This window comes from Ascidiella aspersa, chromosome 5 (assembly GCF_963924565.1).
Source record: "Ascidiella aspersa chromosome 5, kaAscAspe10.2, whole genome shotgun sequence".
In the NCBI taxonomy this organism is placed as follows: domain Eukaryota; kingdom Metazoa; phylum Chordata; class Ascidiacea; order Phlebobranchia; family Ascidiidae; genus Ascidiella; species Ascidiella aspersa.
In genome coordinates this window covers 5,320,146-5,342,054 of record NC_139451.1, presented here as the reverse complement: position 1 = coordinate 5,342,054, position 21,909 = coordinate 5,320,146, and the positions used below count along the sequence as shown (strand labels likewise).

Here is a 21,909-nt window from a genome sequence, read left to right as displayed (position 1 = left end):
CTGTATCTTACCCATTTGTCATCGTTTTAGGTTACTGTAGCTATCTACTTTCATCTAGCCGTTAAAAACCTTTAATACAGAATTCCATATTCGATAGCTTTGTTAAACTCACGAAGCGACGAAGCCACGTGGCACCATGCTGTGTGCTTTATTCTCACTTGGGAAAAAAGCCGCGCGTGCAACTTGCCTTTTGGAAAGAGGCTCTTCTTCGTATAAAAACTTATTGCTTTTACAAAACAACATATTTTGCCTTCGCAAATTTAATGCGAAATCTGGAGGCAGTGTACACCTCTTTGTTAGAACCTGTTATTTGCTTTTTAAAAATGTCACCTGACCCAAATTTAATAACATGGCCTTACGCATTATCTACGTAAATTCTATTTATCAAATATATTTTTCGATCATTTCCCAAATACCTTGCCGCATTTGAGTTTATTATCGCGGTATTACATGAAGAGGCAAGCAAGACCAGTATGTAATGAAGTTTCACCCATTGCAAAGCAGGGAGGCATTGCTAGAAGCTTAATTTATATGACGTTTGTGAACTATGTCGCCAGATTGGATCATAATTTAAAAAAGCCTGAACATTTTCTCCAAGGTAAAGTTTTCAGGCGTCAAGTGCCAGTTTGTCAAGTCTCTGGAAATGGAATTTTTGTTTTGAAGCGGCAAAAATAAAAATAAATAAATGAATAAAATATTTTGATTGCAAAACAATTCTAAAATTAATGTTGCATAGTCTTTACCAAACTAACGTATGAGAAAATTAAACCCTGGCAACTATCTCTTTCGCATCTAAGACATAGTTAAGGCTTGAAATTTTCGGCCCATATCTGTTTTTGCTTGCAGAAACAAGTTAAGGAAACTATAGAACAGGCAACGTTTATACTAAACCACAAACCAAAGTCAAATTAATAGTATTTGAAAGCAGCCCTGAAAACTAACCCTATTTATAACGGCCCACAATCCCCTCCGACCCCCCACCCAAAAAAAAACATTAAAAAAAATCAAATAAATTAAGATTTAAAAATATACACTAAACCCGGAAATTAATTTTTAACACTTACGTAGTTAAAATAGTCGAAAAGTATTTAAAATGGACTCTAGTTCGTCAAAGAGCCGGCGGGCCGGATGAATTACATTGGCGGGTCGGATCCGGCCCGCGCGCGTAGGTTGCCGACCCCTGTTCTAATCTATGCAGCTATAGTGCTTTTTGCAAGGTTAGACGTACAATTCATTCATTTAGCTTTTATAAGTTTAATTAAATTGAGCAAATTCGATAGTAAATATAGACAGTATGGTCGCGACTCACTATTTGCAGACCCCTTCTCTTATATCTTACAGCGGTAAATATCACAATTTTTATTAAAAGATTCTTCAAAAACAAAAGGTAGTTGCATAAAATACAATAGAAAAACATGAAACTGTACAGTTTTCAAAGCTTAGTGTCTTAAAAGCATATAGTGCTAACATAAAAATGAATCACTTAACACATAGATTAAAAAGAACATACAGAGATCAAGAGTTTTAAGTGAAAAACATTTCTATAATTCGCCCTACTTTTTTATACATGCTGGACCAGCTGTTTATAAACTGAAAGAATTTAAAAGCTCTTTTAACTCTTTTTCCCAAAAGTGATAATCGGAATGTTCATAAATCGGTTCCTGTCCGTTGAACCTCAGAGGACCGTGAAAAATGTAACTCACTCTTCTTGCATCTTCCTCTATTATCCTGACTCTAATTTTATCCAACCCTTCCTTGTATTCCAGTGTACGGTAAGCGCAGAGCCACTCGTTGCAAACGTCGTCTTTCCTTGCAAACAGTTTCCCATTGGCGCGCCGCACAGGTAGCGTGGGCAGCTTAAATAGGTCCGGGTCCATCATTATTAGCATAACTTTTCTATATAACTCTACTGGGTCTTCAGCAACATCCTGCTTTGAAAAGTAAACGTCTCTCGGACGAACCCGAAGCGGTGGGTCGCGCTTGGGCTTTTCAATCACCACCGAAGAACTGCGAAAATTTGGCATATGTTATTCCATTAACAGGTCTAACTAATACAAAAACATTTTTAAAAAGTCTAATTATTTACAAAATATTCGGTTATTACAAGAAGTATTTGACCAAAAGTAATTTACCAAGGTGGCTTATCGTTTTAGACTTTTAGAACTATTTGCGGTCCTGTTAAGTGTTTGTACTGCGTTCTCCCTCCAAAAATACAATATCCTATCGGTGAAACCGTTTTTTTTTTTTTTATGAATCGAAAGAATACTTATGCTCATGACATATACTGATACCAAACTTGGCCTACCTGACGGTAATTGGAGGTTCAGCTACTATTTCTTGACACGCTTCTTGCAGAATCTCGTTTTGGCTGATGTTGTCTCTGTATTTTAAAGTTTTGAATTAACAAAAATTCTATATCGTATATTGCTTTAAAGCGCAAATATAATACAATTAAAATCTAGTTGGATGTATTTTTAAACTGAGTTGCGATAAATTTTAACTTTTTTTTGTCAAGTCAAAGCGCCCTACTTATTTACTGTTGCAATTGTTGTGACGTTTTAAAACAAAGCTAGTCAGCCCACCTTTTGTTAATTGCAGGTTCAGCTGCTGTTTCCTGACAGGGTTTTTGTTCGATCTCATTTCGGCTGCTGTTGTCTCTGTACGTCAAAGTTGCGAATTTAACAAAAAGTTATAGATTCGGTAACAAAATAAGACCTAAAAAGCTACAATAAACAGAAAAATCTATAAAACCATAGTATTGAGAACAACGACATAATACAGCCAAATACGCAGTAATATTCACGACAGAATAATAAATCATCTAAACAAGACCTTAATCTGTTCGAAAAAGGCCTAAATTCGTCGTATTAAAGCTTAAATGCATCGGAATCAGTTATTTGTTTTATTTAATTGCAAAAAAAGTTTAAAATGCAAAGAAGAGTTTAAAAAGCAAATCTGTTTATAACGCTTAGTTTAGGCAAAATACAAAGTAAAACGAGTTGCAAAAAAATAATAAAGAGCCATCAAATTTCAGCAGTTCAAAGCATTGCAAATCAACACCTAAAAACAATCAGCAAATACTGTTTGTCCAAATCTGAGATTCACAACTATTTAATTCTAAACCTAAACAAAATAATTTCGCTGAACCTATACATCGTTAAACGCATATCGTATATTGCTTTAAAACGCAAATATAATACTATTAAAATCTTGATGGATATATTTAGAATTTTGATAAATTTTCAGTCAAAAGTCAAATCGCACTACTTATTTGCTATCGTAATGGCTTTAAAACAAAGCCAGTCAGCTTACCTTTCGCTAATTGCAGGTTCAGCTGTTGTTTCTTCAGACGATTCTTGGACAATTTCGTTTCGGCTGTTGTTGTCTCTGTATATCAAAGTTGCGAATTTAAAAAGGTTATAGATTCGGGAACACACAATAAGACCTAAAAAGCTACAATACCTAAAGCAGAAAAATCTATAAAACCACAGTATTAAAATTAAGACCAATGACATAATACAGCCAAATACGCAGTAATATTCACGACAGAATAATAACTTAATCGTCTGAACAAGACCTATATCTGTCGGAAAAAGGCTTAAATTCTTCGGAATAAGGCCTAAATTCATTAGAATAAGGCAAAAATTCATCGGAAAAGGCCTAAATTTATCGAGATAAATCCTAAATTCATCGAAATAAGGCCTAAATGGCCCAAATAAAATGGGGGTGGGGGTAAAAAATGGTTAGTGTTGAAATTATTAGTGGAGTTAGTGATGTACTTAGGGGTGGGGTTTAGGGTTAGTTAAAGTGTTGTTTAGGACTGATTCTGACCTTTTAGGTCTTATTCCGACGGATTTGGGACTTATTCCGCTTTAGACGGTACTAATGCCATTAGGTATTAGTCCCATTTTGGCCTTATTCCGAATTGTGTTTTATTCTGACGTTGATGTTGTTCTTATCTCTATCTTATGGCTGGAGTCCTATAGATTCATTCAACTAGATTAAGTATCGGGCTGAAAGGAAACTTGTACACATTGATACAACGTATTGTTGTATGAACTACTGCTAATTAGTGTCTTGGCGTCGTCAGCCACTTGCTTTTGATGTTTTACTGACGATCGATGGAACACAAATCAGTTATTTGTTTCATTTAAATGCAAAGAAGAGTTTAAAATGCAAATCTGTTTAAAATGCTTAGTTGATTTTTTGGCATTTAAAAAATACAAACAAGACGCGATATATTTTGGTAAAATGTTGACTAAACCGTTTAGTCAAAATACAAAGTGAAAATAATTCCAACAAAATACCAAAGAGCTATCATATTATCAAAATAGCAGTTCAAACAATTGCAAATCACCACCTAAAAAACACTCAGCAAATACTTGTTAATATAATTTGTCAAAATCTGAGATTCACAACTATTTAATTCTAAACGTAACCAAAATAAGTTCGCTGAACCTATAAATCGTTAACTGATATCGTATATTGCTTTAAAACGCAAATATAATACTATTAAAATCTTGTTGGTTGTATTTTAAAACTGAATTTTGATCAATTTTAACTTTGATGTTTTTTTTTTGACAGGTCAAATCGCCCTACTTATTTACTGTAGTAATGGCTTTAAAACAAAGCCAGTCAGCTTACCTTTCGCTAATTGCAGGTTCAGCTGTTGTTTCCTCAGACGCTTCTTGGACAATCTCGTTTCGGCCGTTGTTGTCTCTGTATATCAAAGTTGCGAATTAACAAATGTTATGAATTCTTTTAGCTAGAAGACAATATCGGGCTTAAGGGGAACTGTTAATAGGGTTAGAAAACAATGCAGTAAAGGCCTAAAACAGGATAGTAATAGGCTTTAAATAAGGTACGCCTATATTGGGTTCATACAACAGGACTTACATGCTATTGTCCACCTTTAATAGAACTACTTCGTTATCCTGCGTATAACTGCCACGAACACAAATAGACTGTCCTTCATTGAAAGTCGTAAACTTGCGAGCGTGGCTATAGTTTGAGAAATCAACAACATTTACCGGGATTCGTTGCAGGTAGCCCAATTTATATAGCACACGAAACACGTACAGTCTTCTGTTGTCAACGCTATAGTACGGGAACTTGCCATTTGCTAACTTTACTACATCTATGGTGGGAAAATCAGTTGCTCTCATAGAGCCATATCTGATACTTGAAACGGCATCATTTACAACTCTACCGCAGTAGAAACGCCTAGCTATACTATCTTGTGAAAATCCAATTTCGGCAGGAGATACGTAAATGTCTCCGTACATTATTCTGCCTTGCGAAATTACAACAACGCAGGCAATAAACATTACCTGTCTTATATATTAGGCTTGCACGGGTAGTTTTTCAGGGGGTTCCCTCAAGAATATCAACCGCGTTCGAAAGTTGCCTTTCGACTAGACACGTGACCAAAATACAAAAGCGTATTGTGTGGCGCAATCACGCCAACGCATAAAGCTACTGAGGTTTCCTTAAATAAACCTTATTGTGAGTTGTAGTCAGCTGGCATGCGCTGTTCTAGACTTAACTCATTGATGACATTACACGGCCTTTTTGGTTTTCTGCTCATTTAATGCTACAGCTGCGGTTTTCCAAGGCAGCACTCTTCAAAAAATATAAGTAGGTTGTGATGAGATACCCTTAGCAGCATTTTTGGTAGGCTAAAAAAAACGTCTGCTGTTTGGAAATTGACACAACAGACATCAACTGTGTGGAAACATATAGTTTATGTGTTTTTTGCACTCTTACCATGCACGAAGGATTAGCCGATTAAGGGACGTACTCACAAAAAACACAGCCACATTTAGTAGTGCATGTGTCATGCTGCCATATCTACTATTATGCCTTATCTAAGGTAAACAGCAACATGGCAAATGTAATATCTAATGTAGCAATGGTAATGTATGATGTAAACCACATTTGGTTAAGTCACCACGAACAAGATATGTATATTACAAAGGGGACGGACGAATATAAAGAATTGTTTCTTGAATGGTTCCCCGAGGGTGAATTAAATTTTTGTAGGGGTTAACCAACCAAAAGGGGTGAATAAGGGTGAACCGTCAGAAATGTATGATAGCTCTGCGGTAAATCGACTAATGAACTGTTGTTTTTTGGCTTGTTGGTTTGCACTGAGTGTATAAGGACAAACATTTGGTGACTGTGTTTTGCGCTTTTGTAGCTTTATATTTTGAGAGCCGAGAAATTGTAGATATACGATGCATAAAACTTAGCTTGAGTTGATCTTGACAAAAATCAAAACAATTTAAGCTACTTTGTGCTGTTATATATAGACCAAATTGTTTTATCATATTATGAGACAACGGTGAACGAAATCTGGAGATAGATGCTAGGGGTGAAAAAAACTACAAAAGTTTAAGAAGCACTGACATAAAGTAGTTATTATAATCACCAAATAAACATGCGAAATCAAAACATAGACGTGAATCGCCAAGTGCTAAATTTTTTAGTTGCTTAATAAAAACTAATGTGGCTATTTTATTTAATACTTTGATATGTGAACCAACGTTATACCGTTAAAATGATCCCTTTTAAATAAATACTTAAAGTGATTTTTTTTATAAAGTGATATTTTTGCAAAAATGGCTTCCATTTTTTGTTCAAAACTACTGACAAACGGCGTTTGTTACGAACAAATGACTGAAGTTCTGTTTAAGTAAGAAACAACGAATAGAATTTCCTCTTCATTGTAAACAGATTGTCAAAATACGTGTTTTGTAAAGAGGAATCCTATATCTGTAGTTTCAACCGGAAATAATGAGAGTTAAACAGACTGTGATTTTGCTGTTGATGGCAAGAGCTTGCAAATCAAATGCTGACAAAGGTAATCCAGTTTATCAACTTATTTAGAAACAGCAAACCTTAAGATTAAACAACTGATATGCTGAATTATAGCGTTTTGGACTATTATTTCTAAACAGACTTCGAAAACGAAATAATTTTAATTGCTTATAGTCCAACGAATTGAGCAATGTATGTCATAATTTCAATTCTAAACTAGTTTGTAAATTGCCTGTGTGGTTCTAATTTTATTTCTGTTGTTAAAAAATATTGCGGCTTGTCCAACGGCGTTTTATCAATTTTTTAGTAAAAACACTTGTGTTTAGCCATGTAGGTGAATTAGTTACTAGAAAAGGGCAAACTTGGTGTACAAACTTTTTATCGTTAACATTCTTTTGACGACAAAAATGCAATTCTATTAAAATAATTCAATTAAGCATATGCTTTTCAGTCTGTTAAAATCACCTGGGACTGACAAGTTGTTTTAACTAGTAATGTCCGATATTTTTAATCCGATACCCGATATTTTAAAAGAAAATTATCGCGATTTGATACCAAATGACGTCATTATACGATATATGCTCAAACAAGAAAAATAGATAAAATTGAAACGTCCAAAGGTATTTGTACTAAGTTATTAGGCCAAAGTTGATTTAGCGTTAGGTAGTTTAGTTACCTTAATTTTTTTTGATGAATTTAAATTTCAAGGAAGATTCGCTGTATTCGATTTTAGACTGAAATTCCTGTAATAATTTAGTATACGATCCAATTTTATCGGACATCACTAATCTGATAACAAATATTAATTCAAATTCTTTGTTTGCGACCGAAAGACTGAAAAAGTCTGTTTAGAATTTTTTTTTATCTAATTGTCCAAGTTTATTTAAATGAAGGTTGCTGAACTGTGGTTCTCAAACTGGGATTCGTGAATTTTATTTTGAGCGGGCGAGTATTATCCTGAAGAATCATTACCCGACAATTTTATCTCATTGAGCTTTAACGACAATAAATCATCTAACACGGGTGGGCAATTATTTTCAGCCGCGGGCCGCATGAGAACCCTAAAATGTTGTGGCGGGCCGGGTCAAATATTGGATCTCAAATACACGCAATATAACGTCATACTCTGACGGTATAAAACAAATAAGCTAACGAATTTGTTATTACGTTTAAAAAGTTGTGCGGAAGAGTATTTAAGTCGAATTCAAAAAAAGCCACTAAACGTCGCGCGAAGCGCGAAAAATTTGCGACTATGTTTGTTTGAAAATGCAAACTTTAATTTAGATTTAGAGGGGACGTGAGAGCACCGACACAAAATATACATTGCTTGATATATTGGCGTTTATCAAGTTGTGGGGCGCGTTGATCCAAAAGTTAAGATAAAAATATGTGAAAATTTCATACAAAGGCATACCTACATGTTTTTTTGAAATACACTTGACTTGCAAAAATGTATAAATATTAGGCTAAGTTTGTTAAACTTTCGTTGGAGAGCGTGCCACAGTGCGGAGGACGCTATTTGTCTGTAAAGTTGCCAAAAATCACGAGAAAGACCGAAGAGATTCGCGCTAAGCGCGAAAAGAATTTCCGTTTTGGTATTTAAAACAGGCTAAAAATCGAATTTGCGGGACCTTGACTAGATCCGTAAACTTACCCTGGTTTTCGCTTGGCCTATATATGTATTTTATTGAAAATAAGCCGCGGGCCGGATCGCGATCCAAACCAAACGCCGACATTACTTTACTGAAACTTGCAAAATGGATTGAATTGAAACTTTAAAGGGTTATTTAGGTCCGAAATTGGTTTAGCGTTAAGAAGGTATGTTTGCTTTAGCTATTTGTATACTATTATTTGATAAATTTGCTTACCGTCGAATCGTTGGATTGCAAAATATGCCTGGAGTAGCACATTAATTCAATGGTATCTACACAGTAGTCAGGACCGATACTACCCAAGTATCGGACGACAACCGATACTGTCACTAAGTATCGGATCCGATCAGATATATCGCACATCCCTAATAACGGTTGCCCAGAAGCACTCGACAAGCAAAATTACTCTGCAAGCCTCAAGGGTCTAACTTTATCAGCAGTAAATTGAACGTAAGAAAAATGCTGAGGTATTACGAAACGTATCCACACTCGCTAGTCTTGTGCATGAAATTAAAATTTTCATTCCTGAACGATCTAAAGTTTTCTTACAGAAACCCCTTGTAAATTAAACTGTTTTTTTTTTCACCACTAGACGGTTCAGATGAAAGTACAGGCCAGGCGACCAGATTTCATTTTCCACCGTGGCTTTTGATCGTCCAGACATGCATCTTTGCACTTTTGGTTTTCCTACTCATTGTGTGGGCTGTCGTGAAGTGAGTATGCTTTTTTAACGTGGCAATAAAATTCGCGGATTTTGTTATGTGCAAAAATGGCAAAACTTTTACTATATTGGAATCTAGGAATAATATTAAAAACATCAACGAACGAATCTCATACCCTCTTTCTCCTTTTTCAAGTCATTTATTTTATTACTTTTTTTACGACGAGTTTAAGTCCTATTCTGTCGTAGGCTTTATAATTTCGATGGTCTTTATACTATTACAGTGTGTTCCCGCTAGATTTTTTACTTGACATTTCCGTGTCAATTTTGATCGCTGTATAATAACAGATGATTTTTCTATTAAAGCTATTTCAATCCCGCATAAGCAATTATTGCAAATCGTATCAGAAATACTTCTAGGCTAGATCAGTAACCCTTTTTCTGGCCTCGGGCCAAAGCCACCTTTAAAAGGTCTCGGCGGGTCATAATAAATGGTAAATGACAATTTTGTAATGTGGATTTGAAGCAATATGTTGCAATAATTAGCAGGTTGCCGACCCCTGGCTTAAAACGTAAAGAACAGGGATAGAAAATACTGCCGACTACGTAAGGAACGGGGGTATAAAGTAGTACTATACTTCATACATTAGTACCGCCTGGTTTTCCACAGTAGTAGATATCGACATTACACGAACCATAATATGACTGTTGGTTACAACTTTACAATTTTCTTACTAAATAACTAAAGGTTTTTTTTAAGTTTCTTCTTGAAGCATTCTAAGCACTCAAACTTGGCTTAAAGGTGTCAAATTTTCTCTAAATCTTAATCTGAACTCATAACTCACAAACCTAATTTTCCTTCTCATTCCACAGATGCTACTATTCATGCAGACGCAGATGCAACAATATAGAGGAGGGCCAAAACAGAAGCGAAACCGAACCTATACTAAGGCCAGAGGGGCACCGGAGGCTGGCAATGCGCCAGCCGACGCCGTTGGGCCGCAGGAGGGGCGACTCGGCCGCGCGGCATCAACAGAACCGGGAATCTCCCTCAACAGAAACTGTGAACACCAATCGCGGCGGTTCTCGTTCAAACAGCACAAACGTCACGATTCCTCAGCGAACCATGACGGTTCCGGGAATCTTGGCGCCGCCTGGCCCGGTTCCAGTGGTGCCCGTCCACAGTGCGTCACAAGTGTACGATTCACGAGCGAAAGGACTTCAAAGGAGCCGAGCTTTGCGCGATTTAAGATCTAAGGCCTTGGAGGTTTCTTACGGCACTGATGGCCTGGTCCTGGCCAATCCCCGCCCTGTAAAGCAAACCAGCTCTAGTCACCTTCCAGAAAGTTCGCGCAGAGTTTGCTTAGAACCTCACTCAGTGCCAAGTTGCTACTCTAATATTCCGCCGTTACCAGAAAACCTTCCCAGCAGACCATTTGCAAGCGGTTCTTTGCAAAAGCCAGCCAAAAAAAATCAAGATAAATCAGATGCAAAAAATTCATTTCCAGAAAAGTTGGACACAGCCAAACCAAATCAAGATACATTAGATGCAAAAAAATCAGTTCCAGAAAAATCCGACACGGCCAAACAAAATAAAGATACACCAAATATCAAAAGAAATCAAATTCCAGGAATTGCGTCGACTGAAAAAGAGCTTTAAAAAAGTCCGACCAGCATTCAAAACACCTCTGGCGAATCCCAGTCGGTTCAAGACTGTTTCCTTGGACTTAAACCCCTAAAAGACGCCCAAAATAAACCGGGGGCCGCTTCCGATGACCTGATCACGGCCATTCCGGTCACCATGACCGAGGACCCCATTTTTGCCCCCAAAAGCCCCCCAATCGCGAAAAGCCCTGTCCCGTTGCTTCACATTCCTTCTAGTCCGTTAGGCAACTTTTACAATCTTAGTGGTTTACGGGTTCCATACCATAGGCCGGGCTTCTACTTGGGCGGCTACGAAAGCGAATGAGAATACTTGATTTTTTTGACGTTTTTGCTGAAACCCGGTGTTTTTTCATTTATTGTTTTGTCCAATTTGTGGTGTAACTGCCGTAAGAAAATTCCGGATAACTCCTAATCGGACAGTTGTGTTGGATTCGTTTGATTTCGGTGTTTGTGAAATTGTTTACTATATAAAGTAGTGTTATACAACAGCGTTCTTTCACGTTGGCAAGAAAAAACTCTGGAATAACTGCAACCCGAACATGTGTTGTTTGCGAAATTCATCAAAAATCTTTTTTTTTACTTTTTAACCTAAATTTTCTTTGCTGCTATTCGTTGAATTTTCGTTTGTAAATTAAATTCGGCCATACTATTTTATTTTGAAATTTGTTTGAAAATGTCTTTTTAAATTAACTTTGGCGTGGAAAAATATCGTAAAACTGTCAACAAACTTTTTCTGATTTTTATTCGGTTAAAACGACCCATTTCTGTCTAAATTTGTCTGTGAATTGTTTGTTTTAATTAACTCGATCATGGAAATGCTAACAAGGCATTTGTTGTTTGTCAAATTCGTTAAAATCATCTCTTACTCGATTGTCATTTTTATCAAATTTGTCAGGGGGTGATTTCTGTCATTTTTAGCTTCCCGAAAATAACCACAACTCCACCAACATTTTTTGTTTGATAAGTCGGTTGAATTTTTGTCCTATTCGTTTCGTTTGTTGTATATAGTTTTGCATTTGTCCAAAGTACTGTCGTAAAAGCTGATAGCCAAACTGAAAATTTGCCAAATGTCAAGTGTTATTTTCCATTAGGTTCTTTCATGTTCAGTGTAATTCGTTTAATTTTTACTGTAACCTGGTTTTGCTTTTGTTAAGATTAGTGTTGTTTGTTTTGTTTTCTGCCTTTTGCATTTATTTGTTGCTGTATTTTCCCAAGACAAGGAAGTCTTGTACAAAATATGCTTTCAATGCGGGTTCGGAGGCAATTGGACGTATGTAATGTAGATGTGTGTATTTAACGTTAGCTTTAACTACAAAACGTAAAAAGTAATTACATTATTTGTTTAATTTTCCACTTTATCTGTTCGATACGCTGTATATAACACAACACTAAAATACGCCGAAAAAACCTGTTTTAAAAACGAATTACCGGAACATTGATGTTTGTTAGAAGTGTAACTATCCCAGTTTCGTTTATTTTCTGTATAAATTTTTCGCTGCTTTGTTAGATCTTATATAGGAAAACAAATCTGACCATGGAACATTTGCACTAGCTAATGGTGGTAAATCTTCGCTTTTTGTTTTTGACTTGATTCGTTTTTCCTTGCTGTAAGCAACGAGAGTAGCGAAAACATTCTGTAAACAAATTGGACTTTCAAGTGATATAAACTCAAAACTGTAGTTTTCTGACTTAAACGCCTAAAACCCCAAGAAAAAATTCTTATTTGTTTTCCTATTACGTACGTTCGATTTTTTTTCGCTTTTGGTCATTACCGATAAAAAATAACGGTTCAATTTTTTTATTTTTTCAATGTTCCTCATGTGTTATCATAATCCACTGCCGCCTGATAATTATGTTCCTATTTTTGTTCTTATTTCGTTAATTCATTTTATTTTTACTGTCATTCTTCCCTACGTAAATGACGGTACGTAAAAACAACGTTATTCGTTAGTTACGATTGTAGTATGTTCTTTATTGGCTTTTCTTGCAATTTGTTTTTTTCTTTTACCTCCATTCTTGCCGTTCATTTCTTTTAGTGAATAAACAAACAAAATAATATTTTTCCGTTTTTCGAATGCAATTATAACTTTTAGTTTTTATTACTTAACTGTTTATCAAAACTAATATGTTTTTACAAGCTGATAGAATTACTGACGGCACGAATGTAATTTATTCAATCTTACATTTGAAAATCAGGGTGAAAACGTAAAGGGTTAGTTTTACCTTAACTAAGTATTCAATTGACGATAAACACTATCATAGCTGTTAACCAAACGAATTTGTGACATTTTCATTTGCTAATAGGTTGTTCCTGCAGCATCTTGGCAAAACGTTCTAGAGTCTAGACTTTGCTATATAATAATTAGCTTTATCATTCAAAATGGAAAACCTCTATACTTTCAAAATTTCTGATTCTAATAACAAAGGACTCTTAAATAAGGCATGCAGACAACAAACGAACCTAAAAAAAACATAAAATGGTGACAACATAATACAAATGAAATACCCTTCAAGATACAAAAAGCAATACTGAGCTTTCAAATGAAAGCAACACTGACGTTTAAACACAACGAACAATGTTATTCAAACTGTTTTAAACTTAATAAGGGAGCGCTACGCAAAAGTCTTTTTCTGATTAACAGCTAATTAAGAACAAAACTATTTAAAATGTTTTAATAAAAGTATGGCGATCAGATCCAATACCAAATGACATCATTACTGTCCTCAAACAAGCAAAATAGAAGAAATTGTAAACCTTTCAAAGAAAAACAAATTTTAAAACGTTAAAATTATTTTTTATTAGGTTAATATGTTAAAATATGCTTTAAGGTTAGGGTTCTAAATAAAGCTTTTTCTATGAAATTAGGTTTAACGGAAGAAAAGCGCTCCTATCCAAATCAAATTACGTCATTACTATGCTCAAACAATCAAAACTGCTCTTCAAACTGCGTTAATAATATTTGCAAGACGACTAAAATCATTTAGTTAGAGAAAAAACAAGCGAAGAAAGATGTTAATAAAAACATTAGTTATGTGATGCATATATTAGGCTGTGACGTCTTAATTAAAGGACGACAAAATGCTTTATAAAAACATCCCGATTTTAAGCCCTACTATATGGTAACCCTACCTAAAATAAGATCTACACGGCTAGAGCAGTGGTTCTTAACCTTTGTTACCCTGTCCAATATCTATGCTATTATGTAAGCTTTCGGCGAATGTCAAATTTTCTTTCAGTATCCATTTCTTTCTTCCATGTGTGCCATTAAAATGGGATGGATCGAGGATTTTTGTGTTTGATCAAACGGTGGTAATTCACCGAGGTAATATACTTTAATAACACTCATAATCAGGGCTACGGAGTCAGTTAAAAATAACCCGAGTCCGACTCCGGCGAAAAAAATAAACCTGAGTCCGACTCCGATTAAAAGTGCGATTTCGTCGAGTCCAGAGCCCGGCCCTGACTGTAAAGCCTGTATTCCGCTAATTTAAGTAACTAAATTAACGTAGATATTCAGCAATCAATTAATAGGGGTGTCGTATAATTCATTCAATCACAATACATGGTTGAAAAATATTCAACCATATTCTATACCACCTTTACAATTTTCCAGTTGGCGGCCATCAGTTTGAAATGTGATACTGCGCATGCGCACGTCGGACTCGGGACTCGGGTAGTTTTACGTGGTCTTACTCGAGTCCCGAGTCCCGAGTCCGACTCCATCTTGGTAATCTTTTCCTGAAATATCAAGTATGTGTCACTGTCCAATATTATGGTTATTAAAAATGGTTTCAATGTTACCTAAAAATGTATTGGTACTTTGGGAGTTTTTAGACAATTAATGCATATTTTTTTATTTGGTTAGTGAGTCTGTGACGAGACCCTCGCCCCACGAAAATGTAAGCAGGAGGCCACGACTCCACAAAGGTCGGGATAACCACTGGCAGAAAATTTTCAAGGGGATGGCAAGGGGTTTTGCATTTTCAACTTAGGGAATTCCCCAATTTTCCGTCTGACGTTAATGAATAATGACGTCATCAAAATAGTGACCGTATGACGTCATAAAATGGTGATTGCAAGGCGTCATAAAAAAAACTAATCATAAACAAAACGTCCCAGCAAAAGCGAACACGTGCGTCGTCGACCTTCCTGTCAGGCTCCAAATGCAAAACAAATTAGGGTGCAATCGTTAAGGCGAGAAAATAAACCAAGACTGTGAAATATGTGTCATTCAGTGTGGTAGGCTAAATATCATAAGTCGGCTAAAAGCAGCGCAGTTTCCTAAGTTCTATAAACGGGACTAGCGTTAAATTACAAGCACCCCTTTCGTCACCCTCAATACTAAACGTAGATCGTTTTTCCCGGGTGTTATTATGCCACGATTAGTGCAACATCTGCGCCGAGCTGTGTGCCAATTCAGCTAAATTACAAGCTGCGGCTTTTGAAAAATAAGTTGTGTCAATTGCCGACTTAACACGTGGTCTTAGAATATGCCTAAAAAGTATAATTTTGCGTTATCTAATAGCATCTATGCATAAAAATAGAGACTTTGAAACGCGCACGACAGTCACCATTATATCTCCTTTTAAGATTTTTTTTATCTGCTTTAAACAAATGCTGATGTTACAGCAAAAACGGATTTTAGAGAGCGAACAGCGAGGAGCATTAACTGCGCCAAGTTTTCAGCGAGAAAAAAAGAAAGAAGGTTTGACTTAGCGTTGTCAATTGTCGAATACACACTTGCTAATCAGTCAAACTAAACGAATAACGAAAGAACAAAACTATACGGCGTTTACGGTCGACCAAACAAAAGACGAAAAACGGCGTTTTGCGCTCGATTTTGATTTCGCATTAGATTAAGACGCGTGACCCTATTACTTAAAAAGCATGCCGCTTCGAGCAGTTTTTAAACCGTGAAAAAAACGAAAAAAAAACGATAATATCACTTGCAAAAAAGGGGGGTTAGAACCCCCCAACTGGATACGCCACTGGGGGCAATAGATAATGTATAATATTTCTAACCTTCATTTGTAATACATATTACACTTTCGAATAATACTAAAAATCGCGTTATTAAATTCCAGGCCCCTTTGGCGGGGCGCCCATGACCACTGGTATAAAATAGGAAAAGTACACAATTTCGTCTGATTTATTATAAGAATAAAATGTACTAATATACACCAGTAAAGTTGTGAGAAATTATGCAATCCTTTTCGAAACTTGTTATACATTAGTAAAAGATTGAGCTGTTAAGTTCTTTAGGCAGATTAATTAGCCTTGGCGTCTTAAAGCTTTTTTTTATTGGTTATTGCTTCGAAATTAATACAATACAAACGGTGTTTTTCTCACTAATAAAATATTTTTTTCCAAAATTTCATTCATTCGCTCTTTCACGATGAACAGGCTTGGTTTTTAACAGACAAATATTAAAAAATGCTATAAAGATTTCAATTAAATCCCATCTGTCCAAGATAAAGGTTTAGGGGATAAAACATACAGTTCTTTTAACTCTTAATAATACACAATAGCAAGTGAGTTTGTTTGTTTTTTTGCGGCAATTACAATCACAACACATTTTTTACACTTGCTGAAAAAACAGATACTCTAAGAAACATATATGGGGCGTCTCCGACTTGTATTTAGTACACTTTTATAATCATGGAGACTCGCAGTGACAGCTAAAAAAAAGTATTCCAATTTTTCCATAAATAATGTTCCAATCGTTGTGATGGTTACTGTTTCTATCTTAAGTTGCTAGGCAACGAGTTGTAGTTTGCTTTTGGTGCTTTTAAATGTTCATTTATTGTTAAATTCTAACATATTTTTATTTTTATTTAAAAAATATTAGTCGAACAGTTATAGGGTCAGTGAAAACTAATGGCTTCGTTTGGCGTGTCTATAGACGTTTATTGTATAAAGAACTTATCAAACTATTTTGAGTAAACATAGACAGATAACGTAAAGCAAACAATACACATATACGGTCGGTTCAGGTTTTTTCATCGGGATTTGCTGAGCAAATTTTTGTAGCGTGCACGAGCAAAATAATAAGACAAAACATGTTTACATGGGAACAAACCAGTGGTGATAGTCAGCTGAAATTGTTGCCGAAAGGGCGCTAATTTTTGCAGGTACGCTGTACCGGTAGAAAATGTTCTTTTTTGTTTATTTTCATTTTTCATCAGGACATACCTCCACCTGCTTAAAGCATTTAGACTAAGATTTCAGTTCTATATTTTTTACGACACGAAACGCTAACCTAAATTTTCCTAAGGTTACATGTCATCGACTCCCCGTTTTAGAGTAAAAAAGTGGCACAAGAAAGCGTATTTTCAGAAATAAAATAAAAACATATACAAACAAGCATGAAATGCTAAAAGGATTTTTTTTTATTTCTGTTATAATTTGCAACCCAGGTTTATGATATCAAATGTTTTTCTTTTTAGAAAAACATATCTGCAAATATAATAATAGCTTAAAAATAGCTTAATGTGCGATTTCGTCGAGTCCCGAGTCGCACTCTGACTCTAGACTCTAGAGTCTAGAGCAGCGGTTCTTAACCGGGGGGGCGCGCCCCCCTAGGGGGGCGCCAAGGAATTCTAAGGGGGGCGCGAGCTCGACTTCAATATTTTAACTTTTTGCAGTGATTTTAATGGTTTCGTTTGGGTTAGGCATAATTCCTACATACAAACTCTGTTTTTTGCCAACTTTAACATCAAAACTGCAAAAATTTTCGCGCTGCGCGCGAATCTTCTAATCCCTTTTACAAAAAATATTAGATCAAATAAAACTCAAAATTTTTCGCGCTTCGCGCGACCAACAACACCCTTCACTATTTTCTTGTTTTCTCAGTGATATTTAATTCCAAAATGTCGAAATATTTTCATAGGGGGGCATGAGAAAATTACCAAAGGGGGACGCGGCTGAAAAAAGGTTAATAACCACTGGTCTAGAGCCTGTATTCCGCCAATTTACGTAACTAAACACGGTGGATATTCAGCAATCTACTCATAGGGATGTCATATTCATCCACTCACAATAAATGATTCGAAAATATCCACCATATGCTATTTCGCTATTACAAACTGCAATTGACGGCAATATCAGTATTTGGTACTGCGCATACGCACGTCAGACTCGGGTCTCTGGTAGTTTTATATGTTCTTACTCGAGTCCGGCTCCTTCGAGTCCGGAGTCCGACTCAGACTCCGCAGCCCTAGCCATCAGTGAACAACCCCTTATTAGATGTTCTTGTCTTAAAAGTTGGCATACTAACGTCCTTAAAATTAAAGAGTATGATCACTAAATGATCGAGAGACCAATAGAACAGACTGTTCCAAAGGTCCTTTAATCGCCATTTTTAATAAAAACACTCATGGCTAGCCAGTACGCTGAACCAAATTAATTAAATTAACTTTCAACATGTACCTAGATATCCCCTCTCTCCACAAAAAAGTATTCACTGCCTTACGATTACGTAAAGACTATCAAAACACCTTACGAATATCAAGCCAAATGTACATTTTTCACCAAGCAAAGTGAAAAATTGAAATAAATCAACCATTTTCAAAAGAACGCTGTAGAACATTTTGGACAAAGTTTTGCACACAAAATCTCATTCCCACAACCAAAATTTTATTTAGTTCCGCCAACAGGGGGCGCAATATGCCAGTGTTCCATTGGTCCCCATGTTCCATGGGTCCCGCACTTCCTCTACGTAAATACATTTTTTTCACGCTCTTACTATGGTTTGTCTGTTTTAAAGAAATATTTTCAGGAGCTATGAGCGCCATGCATATTATGACATGTCACGCCGCGGGCCTGGACTCGCCTTAACAGGCTGGGAACATGGGTTGGGCGTTTCAGGTCTTCCATTCGAAATAAGAACTTGGTCCTTTTGCGGTGTGCGATTGTGGCTTGAAGGAACAGACTGCAGATTACATCCACCTAGTGGGACATCTGGTCTGACACTCTTGGACGACGAGACTATCCACTGGCTTCTCGACTGCTGCCCGGACATTTGAACTTGAGTAATAAAATCATCCAAGGAAAGAAAAAGACGCCGCTTCTGTTAAGTTAAATTATTATAAATAACTTATGTTAATCAGAAAAAAAAAACTTTTTCCCAGCGCTGCCTTATTAAGTTTAAAACAGTTTGAATAATATTATTCGTTGTGTTTAAACGTCAGTGTTGCTTTCATTTGAAAGTTCAGTATTGGTTTTGGTATCTTGAAGGGTATTTCATTTGTATTATGTAGTTAAATTATCACCATTTTATGATTTTTTAGGTTCGTTTGTTGTCTTCATGCCTTTTTTGAGAGTCCTTTGTTATTAATAAACAATTCTGTGCATCGTCAGTGATTCCCAATATTTTTAGTAACTAGAACTTAAAACAAATTATCAAAAAAAGAAAATAATGGCTAAAATAACGATTACTTTTTTTATAAAATTTGCACGAACCATTAACGTTTGACATGGATAAATAGAATCAGGAATTTTGAAAGCATAGAGGTTTTCCATTTTGAATGATAATCAGTGAGATAGGCTCTTCGCTACATTCTCAGTGAACAGAATTATTATGTGCGCTAAAAAAAACTTGATTTCATTGATGCACAAAGAAATCAGTGTATGACAGGGGTAGGCAACCTACGGCCCGCAGACCGGATCGGCTCGCTATTGTAATTCATCCGGCCCGCGGCCTCTTTGGACAAACTAGACACAAGTCCATTACAAATACGTTTTGACTGTTTTAACTATAGGTAATTGCGTAAAATGTTTCGCACTTCGCGCGAATGATATTTCTACGTCCGCTTCGTTTACGTTTTGAGGCTGTCTTTTGAACTAGATCAGAGCTTTTTTACCGTTGAACAGTAGAATGCCGACAAATGGGTTGCGGACAAACGGAAACCATATTCAAAAATATTGGACATATATTTTTAGTTAGTTTTTTTATTTTTGGCAATGTAATAAAAACTTGCACGAAATTTAAAACAAATGCCAGTATAGAAAAAACAATGCTAAAATTGTAACTTTGAGACAGGTCTAAAATTAGATGGGGTTTTTATAGGCCAGCCAGACATTCGTCTATCATTGCTGGTCATTAGATTGGCTAAGAGCATTAAAGCAGGGGTGGATCCAGAGGCGGCACCTGGCCATGCCCCAAAAAAATATTACGTTTGACAAATTTCAATGCAAACATAATTTTTTCGCGCTTCGCGCGAACTTCTTCTATCTGTTTTATTGTATTTGAGTACCTTTGAAGTAAATCCGTTAATATCAAAAGTGTTATTTATATCATGGCATATTGCGCCGCATAACTAATAAAATCCAATTCTTACATAAATGCTTGTGTACCCATTTCGATTAAATTGAAAGTTTTGCCAAATCCAAACCTAATAAACGCATTTTTTTTAGCGCTTCGCGCGATCAAACTGAATTTAGGCTCCATATTTTTTCCACGAGTTCGTTAGACAACAAAACATCTTTTCAAGATTAATTATGTTATGCCGTTACGATTTGACAACTTTTTGAGTCACCCCTAAAAAAATTTAACTTGCGGCCGTGAGGAAAATAAGGCTGTCAATGCGGCCGCGAAGAGCTAAAAGGTTGGACACCCCTGGTCTAGACTCTAGAAAGTTTTGCCAAGATGCTACAGGAACGACCTATTAGCAAATGAAAATGTCGCAAATCCGTTTGGTTAACAGCTGCGATAGTGTTTATCGTCAATGGGTAAACACTTTGTTAAAGTAAAACTAACCCTTTACGTTTGAATAAATTACATTCGTGCCGTCAGTAATTCTATCAGCTTGTAAAAACATATTAGTTTCGATAAACAGTTAAGTAATAAAAACTAAAAGTTATGATTGCATTCGAAAAACGAAAAAATATTATTTTGTTTGTTTATTCACTCAAAGAAATGAACGGCAAGAATGGAGGTAAAAGAAAGGAAGAAATTGCAAGAAAAGCCAATAAAGAACATACTACAATCGTAACTAACGAATAACGATATTTTCACGTACTGTCATTTACATTGGGAAAAACGACAGTAAAAAGAAAATTAATTAACAAAATAAGAACAAAAAATATCAACAGAAATAGGAAAAAGTAATAGGAACATAATTGTCAGGGAGGTGGGTCACGATATGACAAGTGGAACATTAAACAAATAAAGTTGAAACGTTATTTTTTATCGGTAATGACCAAAAGCGAAAAAAAATCGAAGTTTAACATGATAGAAAAACGAATAAGACGAAACTTTGCACAAGAATACGTTTTTTCTTTGGGTTTTAGGCGTTTAAGTCAGAAAACCACAGTTTTTGGTAGAATTTTTGGTTTATGTCAGTTAAAAGTCCAATTTTTTTACAGAATGTTTTCGCTACTCTCGTTACTTACAGCAAGGAAAAACGAATCAAGTCAAAAACATAAAGCTAACGTTAAATACACACATCTACATTACATACGCCCAATTGCCTCCGCATTGAAAGCATATTTTTGTACACGACTTCCTTGTCTTGGGAAAATACAGCAACACCTAAACATACAAAAGGCAGAAAACAAAACAAATAACACTAACTTTAGCAAAAGCAACACCAGGTAACAGTAAAAATTAAACGAATTACACTGAACTTGAAAGAAACTAATGGAAAATGACACTTGACATTTGGTAAACTTTTAGTTTGGCTAGCAGCTTTTATGACAGTACTTTGGACAATGCAAAACTATACACAACAAACGGAACGAATAGGACAAAAATCGAACCTATTTATCAAACAAAAAATGTTGGTGGAGTTGTGGTTATTTTCGGGAAGCTAAAAGTGACAGAAATCGCCCCCTGACAAATTTAATAAAAATGACAATCGAGTAAGAGATGATTTTTTTCGATTTTGACAAACAGCAAATATGTCCCGTTAGCATTTCCATGATCAAAAAATCAAACCGATTTATCAAAACAAAAAATGGTGGTGGAGTTGTGGTTATTTTCGGGTAAGAAATTTAAGTAACCAACGAAAATTCAACGAATGGCAGCTCAAAGAAAATTTAGGCCTAAAAGTAAAAAAAAAAGAATTTTAATGAATTTCGCAAACAACACATGTTCGGTTAACAGTTATTCC

General features: G+C 35.8%; 1 protein-coding gene across 1 annotated transcript; it reads right to left on the bottom strand.

Moving 5' to 3' along the window:
* Positions 1-1,540: 1,540 nt before the first annotated feature.
* Positions 1,541-6,727, bottom strand: LOC146141580 (uncharacterized). The gene is made up of 5 exons (XM_083389846.1): positions 4,897-6,727; positions 4,645-4,719; positions 3,313-3,387; positions 2,306-2,380; positions 1,541-2,007 (listed from the first exon to the last, which is right to left on the bottom strand). The coding sequence occupies exons 1-5, from the start codon at positions 5,325-5,327 to the stop codon at positions 1,584-1,586; spliced, it is 1,080 nt and encodes a 359-aa protein (XP_083245972.1). The 5' UTR covers positions 5,328-6,727; the 3' UTR covers positions 1,541-1,583.
* Positions 6,728-21,909: the final 15,182 nt, after the last annotated feature.

Bases quoted from the DNA above. Each gene is read 5' to 3' on its own strand.
- LOC146141580 (XM_083389846.1), bottom strand. From the start codon at position 5,327: ATGTTTATTGCCTGCGTTGTTGTAATTTCGCAAGGCAGAATAATGTAC. The intron at 2,381-3,312 runs GTAAGCTGACTG...TTTAAAATACAG, and splicing joins GAACCTGCAATTAGCGAAAG to AGACAACATCAGCCAAAACG. The intron at 2,008-2,305 runs GTAGGCCAAGTT...AAATTTTCGCAG, and splicing joins GAACCTCCAATTACCGTCAG to TTCTTCGGTGGTGATTGAAA.